At 39.4% G+C, this 12,772-nt stretch overlaps 1 protein-coding gene across 4 annotated transcripts in view; it reads right to left on the bottom strand.

Annotated features, from left to right (window-relative positions):
* The window catches only part of SEC24D (SEC24 homolog D, COPII coat complex component), a 105,946-nt gene that overhangs the window by 70,045 nt on the left and 23,129 nt on the right, over window positions 1–12,772 (bottom strand). For all 4 annotated transcript variants that reach the window (XM_019418468.2, XM_019418460.2, XM_019418477.2 and 1 more), the window contains exon 7: window positions 5,088–5,199. In XM_019418468.2, coding sequence (XP_019274013.2) covers window positions 5,088–5,199 — 112 coding nt within the window. The remainder of the gene's footprint in view (window positions 1–5,087; window positions 5,200–12,772) is intronic.

Raw genomic sequence — 12,772 nt, 5'->3', positions numbered from 1 at the left:
ACCACCAAGGGAATAAGTGTGGCCAGAGAAGAGAGGATGGCCAAGAACTAAGCCCTGGGTCCTCTAACATAAAGAAGCCAGAGAAAAAGGAGAAACCAGCTAAAGGATTGAGAAGGATAAAAACAAGCACTAACCGGATGTCCCAGAGGTGAAAAAAGCACATCAAGGAAAAGCATGATTATCTGTTCATGGTGGTGCTGCTGGATCAATAAAACCACTGGATTTACTTGTCATTTGAAATGACGTGGATGGAGCTACAGAGTATTATGCCAAGCAAAATAAGTCAGAAAGAGAAAGACAAATACCATACGATTTCACCCAAATGTGGAATTTTTTTTTAATGTTTATTTACTTTTGAGGCAGAGAGAGACAGGGTGCAAACAGGGGAGGGAGGGGGAGAGAGGGAGACACAGAATCTGAAGCAGGCTCCAGGCTCTGAGCTGTCAGCACAGAGCCCGACACGGGGCTCAAACCCATGAACAGCACAGAGCCCAACACAGGGCTCAAACCCATGAACGCAAGATCATGACTTGAGCCGAAGTCAGATGCTCAACCGACTAAGCCACCCAGGAGCCCCCCCAAATGTGGAATTTAAGAAACAAAACAAATGAGCAAAGGGAAAAAAAAAGAGAGAGAGGAAAACCCAGAAACAGACTCTTAACTACAGAGAACAAGCTGATGGTTACCAGAGGGGAGGTAGTTGTGGGGATGGGTGAAATAGGTGATGGGCATTCAAGGAGGGCACTCGTTGTGATGAGCACTAAGTAACCCATAGAATTGTTGAATCACTATATTGTACACCTGAAACTAATATAACACTGTATGTTAACTAACTGGAATTTAAATATAAACTTAAAAAAAAAAAAAGACCACTGGATTTAACAACATGGAAGTTGCTAGAGATCCAGAAGAGAGTTTTGGCAGAATGAGGGTGGGGTGGGAAACCTGCCTATAGTGAGCTTGAGAGACTCCTAACTTTTAAGGAGAGGAATTGGCAATAATCCTTCCAAGTTTTGTTGTGTAGGGTAGGAAAGAAAAGAAGGGTAGCTATAAGGGAAACAGGTCATGAAAACATTTTTATTATTTAAGAGGGGAGAGTGTAACACAATGGGATAATCGTGTAAAAAGAGAGATACTGATGGCATAAGAGAAAGAAGGGAGACTTATTGCAGCAATATACTGGAGTACTGCACAACAAGAGAGGCTGGCTTCTGACTGGAGCACAGATCATTCCTTTTCAGCCAAAACCAGAAAGGCAGAGCACAGGTGCACATTTCAGCAGGGGCTGATATGATGGTGAAAATTCATGGAAGGGTACTCATGATTGTGCAGTTCTCTCACAAAGGAGGTCATATGAGCAGGTAAAAGGTTGGGAGAGGAGTTGCAGGTTTCAGGAAGGAGTGTGAAACAGGAGAGTGGAAAAGTGAAAGGACTTGGCAAGTACAGTGTGCTGGGAAGCGCATGGTCCTGAGTTTGCATGGTTGACTGGGTACTGTGGCAGGGCTGGGAGCCTTTCCCTGGCCAGGTTTTGTGGCACAGGTAGGCCTGGAATGAGTGGAATGTTGGACATAAAAAAGCTGAGTTTCTTCTATTTAGCTTTAAACTATTATTGCCAAATTTTACTTTTTAGGACTCGCTAGAAATCTGGATTTTACATAAAATATTCTGACTTTACATAATGGCAATGACTTCAAATAGAAATAAGACAAAATACTGTGCATGACAAATTAACATGACTGCAGGCTGAATCCAGCTGTTGTTGGTACCATGTTTCTGTTGTCTCTCAGATTCTCTGCAGGAGAGCCCAAAACGGGACTCATAATTATGACAGTAATCACCAGTATATTAAGCATCATTCTAGGATGGTTACATGTGAACCATTTTAGTCTCACAACTGCCCTATGAGATTGATACCTGTAGGACCCCATTTTACAGAGGAGAAAACTAAGGCATCAGGATGTTAAGTAACTTGCCAAAGATTAAGGAGTCAGTAAATGACAAAAGTGGTATTAGAACCTATCACAACTCTTTACTATATCCCAAGTAGGTTGGGATATAGTTATGAAGGCCTTGAATTCTGGATGAAGAATTAAGATCAATCCTTCTGCCCACAGGCAAAGATGGGACCTTTTCTTTTTTTTTTTTTTTTTTAGCGCGGGTAAGGTAATACTTGAAAAAAAAAAACTAAACTAGCCAGGCAGCTTCTGGAGGCAGGAAACCATTGGAGACAGGTGGGCTGGTCATTACTGTTAAGAGTCCAGATAAATACCAACATGGAGTAAAACAAGAGTTTCGGCAACAGAAATAAAATAAAAAGAAATATTAGCAATAAATGTAAATATGCTCGAGCCCAAACCCTATTATTTTACACATTTCACATAACTCAAACCAAAAAAAAAAAAAAACCAACTTAGAGAAGATCTTCCTCATCACATGATTTTACAGACTGTGAAATAAAGATTTTTGAAAATTTTCAAGTATATTTTAATTTTTCATTGTACTCAATTTTTACTAGCCAAAATTACCACTAACATATTGAAATTGAGTATTTGTTCTTTGAAAGGTTTAGTTCTTGAAGGTGCAATATGCACACAAACGAGCTCCTAACAGTGACTAAACAAACTTTTGTTTCAGGAAGATAATGTGCACAAAGATAATTTTGAAAAAAGCCACTGAGCATTTGTGTTCATAAATTGGTATGCAAAAGTGGGGCATGAAAGATATGGCTAGAGTAGATAATTTTGCAAGTTCAGTAATTAAGATTCAAAACTCTTTGAGATGCTTAATAAAGAGCATTATGGGATAATCTGACTGGAAAACATTCAACAGATTAATCATTCAATAAATATTTATGAAGCTAAGCCCCCTGCTACAGGCTTAGGGACAGAGCTAATGAAGCCTTTGGTTTCAAAGTCTGGTAGGAGACAGCTTTCTGCAGTGGCAGTATTGTAGCCAAAGAGGTTTATCCGTGATGCAATTATTGCTAATTCAAAGTCTGGTAGGAGAGAGTGATAACAAAAACAGGTAACTGTAATACAGCATAGTAAGTATCATAGAAGAGCAAATTCATTAAGAAGTGGCCCAGGGAGGCAACGAGCCACCATGTGGATCAGAGGTGACTATACAAAGTATGTGGTACCTGAACAGGGTCTCATAGGATAGGCAGAAGCACAGAATCAAGGGACAAGTTGGGTCTTACATTCGATACTGTAGCCAAAGAAACATTATCTACATTTTTTGTAGGCAAACAGTGTTTTTTAAGTAGATGCTTTTCTTTATAGGTGCCACTCCTAAACAGTTGTGGAGTTTTGGCAAGTCGCTTAAGCTCCTTGGCCCTTAGTGCCCTCACACCTGTAAAGTGGAAGAGCTGAGCAAATGGAGGCCAAGGTTCCTTCTGCCTCTATATCCTACGTGTGTCTGTGACTTTCTGCACATGTCTGAGATTTGGGCTCCATCCCGAAAAATGCACGAGTAAGTATCGGCTAATAAACCAGGCCGGACAAAGGGTCGTCACAGCAAAGGGATGTGGCTGGGCCAACTTCAGGGCTCCAAGGCAGGCAGCTGTGTCTCCCCACCATGGGCGGGGCTACAAGAGACATGATGAAGACCTGCACCTTGCCACCTCACCAGTCCTTGCTTCTCTTCCTAGCCTTCCTCGTACTCTTCCTTACGTCTTCCTTATGTCTGTATGATCTCAATTCCATGTCTCGAGATACACCCCAAATAATTGAAAACAGGGACTCAAACACATACATGTACACCAATGTTCACAGCAGACATATGGCTGCTATGGCTATTCACAATAGCAAAATGTCCAACAACAGGTGAACGGATAAACATAATGTATTTACATAAAAGTGAATATTATTCAACCTTAAAAAAGAATGAAATTCTGATACATTCTATACCATGGATGAAAATATTATGCCAAGTGAAATTAGCCAGACACAAAAGGATAAACATTGTATGATTCCACTTACACGAGGTACCTAGAAGAGGCAAACTCATAGAGACAGTAAATAAAATAAAGGAGACCAGGGGCTGCAGGGAATATAGGAACGGGGAGTTATTGTTTAACGGGTATAGAGTTTCAGTGTAGGATGATAAAAACATGTTCTGGAAATAAATAAATAATGATGTCATCAGGCTGTGTTTTAACTTGCCACAAGCGGTAGAAAAATAATATATTCCTGGAAAGAACAAACCTGTACAAGGGCAGATATATTAAACTGGCGGTACACACAGAGGACATCTAGGTAGGGATAGAGCTCAGCCTTTACTCATCCCAATTCAAAATTGGAAAAACAGAGCACCCATGTTAAAGAACCTGCTGAAAAAAAAAATATCACTGGGGCTAGAATCAGGTATGCTGATTTCTCATGTTCAATCCCCTACTGCTCTACTCATGCTATCTTTGCCATGTTTCTAAGGTAGTAAACAAATTAAGCCAAGGTACAGCATGTATTATTTTAAGCTCATAACTTAAAATAATTTTCTTAAATTAGTACATTGAACTATATCTCACCAGACACTCTTTAGACTTCTGTAAGCAGAAAATAGAATTAAGTTGATAATACATTCTCAGAACTTGAGCAATTGATGGCAAAATTGGTCCCCATTATCAGCTATAAAGAGGTTCCCTGTCAATGATAGGATTACTGAAGGGTGTCAGTGTATCTGCTTTTTTAAAATGGTGAAAAATTTTGGGGCACCTGGCTGGCTCAATTGGTTAAACGTCTGGCTTCGGCTCAGGTCACAGTCTCATGGTCAGTGAGTTCGAGCCCCACATCCAGTTTTTTAAAATGGTGAAAACTTCTGGGGCGCCTGGCTGGCTCAGTTGGTTGAGCATCCAACTTTGGCTCAGGTCAAGATCTCATGGTCAATGAGCTTGAGCCCCGCATGGGGCTCTGTGCTGACAGCTCAGAGCCTGAAGCCTGCTTCAGATTCTGGGTCTCCCCCTCTCTCTGCCCCTCCCCAGCTCATGCTCTGTTTCTGTCTCTCAAAAAATAAACAAACGCTAAAAACTTTTTTTTTTAATGGTGAAAAATTTTTAAACCTCAATGAAAAACATTTTTGAAAATAAATACCTTGGTCTTGTATCACACAATCTGTAGTGACCAGGGGAGGGACTTGGCCTCTGGTATTGGTGGCATAAACTTGTCCTCCTCTGGTGGCTCTGTCATTCTCGATCACTTGAATCTGATATAAGATATCAAGAGCAAGTTAGTTAAGACTCTTCCAAACATTCCCTCTCTCTCCCTCCTTTCCATTAGTCACACACATACAAATAAGTATTTTCTAAATCCTTTCAGTTCATTTCAGATCAAATTCTCACTGAGAGCCTACCAGGCCTTCAGATCCACCTTTGTTTACTTTCATAATTTTAGAGCAGTAGCTGCTAAATTCTGTTCTGTGATACTCTGAGCTCTGACTTTTCAGAGAACTTTTACTCAATTTGGTCACTGGGACCTTAGATAAGCATTAATATATATAAATACATATATTCTGGTAGAAAAGGAAATTGAAAATAGTTTATAAAGAAAATAACTTTTGTAGTTAAAGGAAATATACAAGGCTAAAATCATTAAAGGCAGAATAAATGATTTACAATATAACCTAAAACACCTTTTTACTTTAAGTTCCTCTTGATCCTCAATTTGCCATTCAAGTTCTTCCACCCCCACCTTGAGACTGTAAAAAACGAACAACATAGTGTTTCCACATGGAAGTTGCCTATTGTACAGATATGAGAAGACACGAAAGTCCTTAGGTTTTGTCATCTAATTTGGACACATATGTCTCTAAAATATATATTGATGAATAATGTAGAGATAAAAATTTGTCTTTCTGTTGTAGTTGTCTAGGGATGAAAATAATAAGCAAAATCTAGTAATTGGAGTTAAGAAGAAAACAAGAAGGCATCCTAATAATTACCTTCCTCTACCTCTTTATCTTCTCCCTGCCCTCACTTCTTTTGTGACAAGAGACAAGGGGTTAAAAAGTAAAAAGAGGGAAAAAACAGAAAAATGTGACAAATGCCCAGACTGTACTACACAGCTTTGGAGGATATATAGTTTTTCATATTCCTAAAGAAACTATTAATATGAAAATTGTCTTCCCCAAACTCTGAAATGTTACCTTCTCCATTTTCCCCTCCCATCTCATCCAATCCAGGCCCTAGCTGGCACTGACATCATTGGTTTTATGGCATATCAGAAATAAATTTAAACTGCCTTAAATCCACACATTTCTGTTTTTCTAATTTCATAGGATTTGAGTTCTTATTAATGATATAGAAAGAATATGCTCCAAACAGAACTACCATAAGATACAGAAGAGACCAAAAGCTACCATGGACAGAGACAAGAAGCAAACAGAAAAATCAAAACACTATTACATCCTATATTTCCACCCTAAGGTTAACCTGGTTCCTTCAAAATTGGAGTACTTTTTATATAATCAAAATTTATGGTAATCAATTCAACCAATGAAGTGTCAAATATGAAAGCAAATTAAAAGGCATAATAATCTACATACTGAACAGTTTCCAACCTTAAAATAGACTATATTTCCAAAAAAAATTTGTTTTTAAATTTTTTTTTTTTTTCAACGTTTTTTATTTATTTTTGGGACAGAGAGAGACAGAGCATGAACGGGGGAGGGGCAGAGAGAGAGGGAGACACAGAATCGGAAACAGGCTCCAGGCTCCGAGCCATCAGCCCGGAGCCTGACGCGGGGCTCGAACTCACGGACTGCGAGATCGTGACCTGGCTGAAGTCGGACGCTTAACCGACTGCGCCACCCAGGCGCCCCAAAAATTTGTTTTTAAATTAATTGTCTGCAACTTATAAAGCACAGGCTCCAAAGAAACAATGTCATATGTGGTAATTATATTTCTAAACTAATTCACATCTTGGCTAGAATATTATAAAGGGAGTAAGAAATACTAAAACACTTCTAGTAATTTTGGGGGTGCCTGGGTGGCTAAGTTGGTTAAGCATCCGACTTTGGCTCGGGTCATGATCTCACAGTTTGTGAGTTTGAGCCCTGTCAGACTTTGTGCTGACAGCTCAGAGCCTGAAGCCTGCTTTGGATTCTGTGTCTTCATCTCTCTCTGACCCTCTCCTGCTCACGCTGTCTCTCTCTCTCCTTCAAAAATAAATAAACGTTAAAAAATTTTTTTTAAAAAACCACTTCCAGTAATTTTTAAAAATATACTATAGGTTTTTAATTTTACCTCAAATGCATGTTCTCGAAAAACAGGCCTGGAGATTTAACAATGCATGGAAATTTCAATAGAGATATTTTACTATGACTTGGTACTTAAAGGATTTTGATTTGATGACAGTGACTTTTGATAATGTCAAAGATACCTCAAAATGTATAGATTTCCTTTTCCTTCAGAAGATCTGCCACTAGAGTTACTTTTATACTTCCCTGCTATGAATAGAGTATTCTGGGATCACAGAATTGGGAAAGAAAAAAAGAGTGGTTCTCTTGAGATAAATGAACAATAAGGGAGAAGCCAGGTAGGAGATGTGTGCACACTTAAGGCAGGTTGCTCAAAGCAGAATTATGTAAGCTTCAGGGTGGTGAGAAAGAGGGGAATAGGAAGAGCCCCACTTCTCAGTGGTCCTCCTGCAGATACAGAAAGGGAGTGAGGAAGAGTTTCAATGGTGATACCAGTGATCTCACTCTCAAAAGGTGGATAATAGCACTACCTAAAAGGATTAGAGTGAGCACTTAGCTCAGGACTAGCATGTAACAGGAATTTAGTAAACATGATTTTACATTTTCTTCCCAGAAGGAAGAGATTATTTAGTCAGTTAAAGCAGGTAACTTTGGGAATAGGAAAATAAACAGGCTCTATCTGGTATTGTTATTTCATTACCTTAATGATAAAAATTATACTGGACTGACCTGTATGTATATATTTTAAGGGTCTCAGATGAATCACAGCACTACTGGTTATTATTGCTTTTGTTGTTAACACTCATTCATTCATTCATTCAACAACTGTATGAATGTATATACTATGTACCAGCCTGTGTTCTAGCTGTTGGAGACACAGTAGAGAACAAAACCAAATTCTTGACCTCAGGGAACTAACACTGTATGGAAGACAGACAATAAATAAATATATAAATAAGATGGATCTATGTCAAGTAATAATAAGTACTGTGGATATGGAGTGATATGTACAACAGTATAAGGGACACTGGTGATGAGTAATGAGGACAGGAAGGAATTGAGGAAATGAACCATGTCCTGTATATATCTAGGCAGAGGAAATATCAAGTGCAAAGATCTTGAGGCAGGAGTACACTTGGTATGTTTAAGGAATAATAAGGAGGCTGGTGTGGTTGAAGCAAAGTGATGGAGAAGAGGGGTAAGAGACTAAGTCAGAGGGGTGGTGTGTATGTGTGTGTGTGAGAGAGAGATGAGAGGCATGAGGGAGTCAGAGGTGGCAAATAATGTAGGGTCTTTCGGGTCATTGTAAGAACTTTGGTTTTTAACTGGAGGAGTACTGGAGAGTTTTGTTCTGAGTCACAGCATGATCTGATTCAAAATATGAATGGATAAACCTGGATGCTGTGTGCAGGCTGGAAGATCAGGGAGATGAGTTATAATAATTGATATGGAAAGATGATAGTGGCTTGAACGAGGATAGGCACATAAGGCAGGGCCAGGACCAGGACCAACAGAATTAGGTAAAGGACAATGTGCAAGAAAGAAAGTACAAAGGATGACTCCCGGATCTGGGGCCTGAGGAACTGGAAGAATGGGATTGGAATCTGGATTTCAAGGAAATACCTTGACTAGGAATATCTGAATCCTCATTTAAAGCCATGTGAATAGATGAGATCACCTACATCAGTGCTTCTTAGTATAACTAAGAATCATCTGGAGAACTTGTTTAAACACAGATTCCAAGGCCCCACCCCTAAAGATTCTGACTCAGTAGGTCTGGGGTAGAGCCTAGGAACAGGAATTTCTAGTGGGCTCCCAGCTGATGCTGATGGTGCCATCCTGGGAGCAGCATGCTTTTGAGTGGCAATCTATAGAGTAAATGTCGACAGAGAAAGGGACAGGTCCAATGACGAAGCCTTGGGACACTTCTAATAGTAAGAGGTCAGAGAGACAGGGTGAGACCACAAAGGAAATAAGAAAGAGCCATCAGTGAGATAAGCAGAGATTGAGTGGTGGTATCCCAGAAACCAAATGAAAAAAAGTGTTTCAAGGAGGATGGAATGAGCAGATGTGTCAAATTTCTGCTGATATGTTGAGAAAGATGCGATCTGAGAATGGACCATTAGATTTGGTAATGGAAGTCACTGGTGACCTCGACAAGCACCAAGTGTTGGTGGGGCTGTGGTAAAGAGATCTACACTGGTGTAGGTTCAGGACAAGAAGGGAGGAGATGAACTGAATACAGCAGAATCAATTCTTCTGGAGATTTCTTGCTATAAAAGAACCAATAAATGAGTAGAAACTAGATAGAGAATTTGAGAAAATCCAAGGGAGTCTTCTTTTATTAATGATGAAGGTATTACAGGATGTTTATATTCTGCTGAAAATGATGTAGACAGTGAAAAATTAAAGTTTACCTTCAAACAAGTATAGATGATGCAGGAAAGAGGAATGTGATGGTTAATTTTATATGTCAGCTTGGCTAGGCACAGGTTTTGGTCAAACACCAATCTAGATTTTGGTTATTTTTCTGATCTACCCACTTATTCTATATTTATTTGAATATAAACTTGAAGTTTTGTGATCAAGTAGCTGATCCTATAACATGTTAGAAATTTAGGTTTAATGACTCTTAGTGCCTTAGAAAAAAAATGTTTTAATATATTTAACATTTAATCAGTGGACTCTGAGTAAAGCAAATTAGTCTCCATAATGTGAGGACTTCCAATCATTTGAAGTCCTTAAGAGAAAAAGACTGAGGAATCCCAAGGAAGAGGAAATTCTGTCTCTAGATGTCTTTGGACTTGAGCTGCAAAACCAACTCTTTTCTGTGTCTCCAGTCTACTGGCCTGCCCTTCAGATTTCAGACTTGCTAGTTCCCACAGCTGAGTGGGTAACTTCCTTAAGATAACTCTCTCAGTAGAAAGATAAATGGATAGATGGATAGACGGATGGATGGATAGACAGATAAAGATATACATACACATCCTGTTGGTAGATAGATAGATAAACAGACAGACACATATATCCTGTTGATTGACTGATTGATTGATTGAGTGATAGCTAGACAAATAGATAGACAGACACATACATCCTGTTGATGATAGATAGATAGATAGATAGATAGATATATAGATAGATAGATACACACACATACATCCTCTTGGTAAGTAGGTAGGTAGATAGAGATACATACAAATATATCCTGTTGGTTCTGGTTTTTTGCAGAACTCTAATACAGGAGATACTTGCTGAAGAGTTATCCTTGAGAGGCCATAAGGAATCTAGGAGGTGATAGCCTTGGTTGGGAGGAGAAGCTCAGTCACAGTAATGGGAGAGGGGGATAAATGGGCACAGATGCGGGGAGACGTGGCAGCGGAGCATGCAGAGGTTCTTTTTGGATTGCTACTATTTTCTCACTAAAATAACAAACAAGATTATCAGTAAAGAGTCAGAGAGGGGAAGAAAGTGTTAGGAGTTTGAAGAGAGAAGAAATGATAGTCACCAGGAAAATGAGTGATGGTCTTCAAACTTGCTACACATTAGAATCAGCAAGAGAGCTTCAAAAAAAAAAATCTCCATGTCCAGTCCATATCCCAGTCTAATTAAATCAAGTTAGCAGGGGGCAGCAAGGCACCAGCACTTTTTTTTTTAATGTTTACTTATTTATTTTTGAGAGATACAGCAGGGGAGGGGCAGAGAAAAAGAGAGACAGAGAAAGAATCCCAAGCAGGCTCTGCACTGTCAGTGCAAAGCCCAATGTGGGGCTTGACCCCACAAACTGTGAGACCATAACCTGAGCCAAAATCAAGAGTCAGACACTTAACCAACTTGAGCCACTTAGGTGCCCCAAGGCATCAATATTTTTATGGCTCCACCATCAATTCTTTTGTGCAGCCAGGTTTTAGAATCACACAACTATAGGTTCACCTTAGTTTAGTGGTCAGAAATTAAAAGTACGGTGTGATTTTTCTCAAGTACCAGGAAGCATCTGGGGTGCAGGCATGGAGTAGGTGGAGAGTTGGTTTACTAACAAATGGGATTTTTCTAGATGAATGCAGTGGAGAGAGAGGGGCAAAGGAGTTGAGAGTAGAGGATATAAGGGACAGACCAATAATCATGGATCAAATAATCTAAGTTGCAAAAGATAAGAGAGAAGATGAAGGCGATATAAGAGAAAAGGTGGTGAGTTATGTCCTGATGGGTGAATCATTATTCAGGTTTGAGTAGTCCTAAAGGGAATGAGCCAAAAATATATGAGGCAGTGTTGGAAAATAAGATGGTTTCAACTGAGATGTTGAAGTTTCCTGTAATTGGTTATGATAAGATTAACGGTAAGACTATGGATAACTGAGGTGGGGTGGATGAAAAGAACACTGGGAGCAAAGAAGATCAAGAAAAGAAAGTTTCTAAAGATGGATAGTAAAATTGCCAATAATTGTGACAAAAACTAGTACTGGAGAGATTAACAGTGAACCTGGAGCTAAAAACTTCAGAGAACAAAGTGGAATGAGCCAGAGGGTCTATAGATGTTATATAGAAGCAGAGAAACAAGAAGTTAAGATAAAATGATGAATTCAATGTAAATATAGGATATTCCTTTAACTAGAATAATGAAATAATATTAAGCCATAAAAGTAATGGCTGGTAACATAATTATGTATAAAGGCACTAAGAGTCATTAACCCTTAATTTCTAACATGTTATAGGATCAGACACTATCACAAATCTTCAAGTTTATATTCAAATAAACATAGAATAAGTGGGTAGACCACAAAAATAACCAAAATCCTCTACCCTCTGTGTGCCTTTTTCAAGGACTTTTCAGGTCCTCCCATCAAAAGGCAGAGTCTTATCTTTCTACTCCTTGACTCTGGGGTGATCCTATGACTTGCTCTGGCTAAGAGAATGCCACAGAAGTGCAATGTTCTAGTTCCAAGTCAAGGAAGGCCTCAAGAGGCCTTGTATATTCCTACTTTCCCTCTCAGATCTCTCCCACAGTCACATGAACAAACCCAGGCTAGCCTGCTTGGTAACACAGCCCAAGAATTCCCAACTAACAAATGGGTCCAAGTACCAGGCACATGAATAACACCATCAGTGGTGGCCCTCCCAAAAGATATGTCCATGTTCTAATCCTTGAAACCTTTGACTATTACCTGTGATATGGTAAAAGAACTGATTAGATTAAGAGTCTTCAAAACAAGCACTTCTCCTGAATTACCTGGGTGGGCCATGAAAGGATCATGCATAACTTCCTCATGGAGAGGAAGAAAGAGTTTTGAGATGGCAAGAGGAGAAGACACAAAGAAGAGGAGGAGGCGACAAGATGACACAGGCAGAAATAAAAGTAATGTGGCCATAAGCCAAGAAATGCCTGCAGCCACCAGAAGCTAGATGAGACAAGGAATGCGTTTTCCTATAGAGCCTTTCAAGGGAGCACAGCGCTGCCAACACATTGATTTCAGACTTCTGGCCGCCAGAACCACAAAAGAATAAACTTCTATTGTTTTAAGTCATCCAGTTTGTGTAATTTGACACAGCAGCCACAGAGAGTTAATATACCATCCTGGGCCATTCA

The sequence above is a fragment of the Panthera pardus genome, unplaced genomic scaffold (genome assembly GCF_024362965.1).
Source record: "Panthera pardus isolate Hobbes unplaced genomic scaffold, ASM2436296v1 HiC_scaffold_13, whole genome shotgun sequence".
In the NCBI taxonomy this organism is placed as follows: Eukaryota; Metazoa; Chordata; class Mammalia; order Carnivora; family Felidae; genus Panthera; species Panthera pardus.
This window is presented reverse-complemented; position numbering and strand designations above follow the sequence as displayed.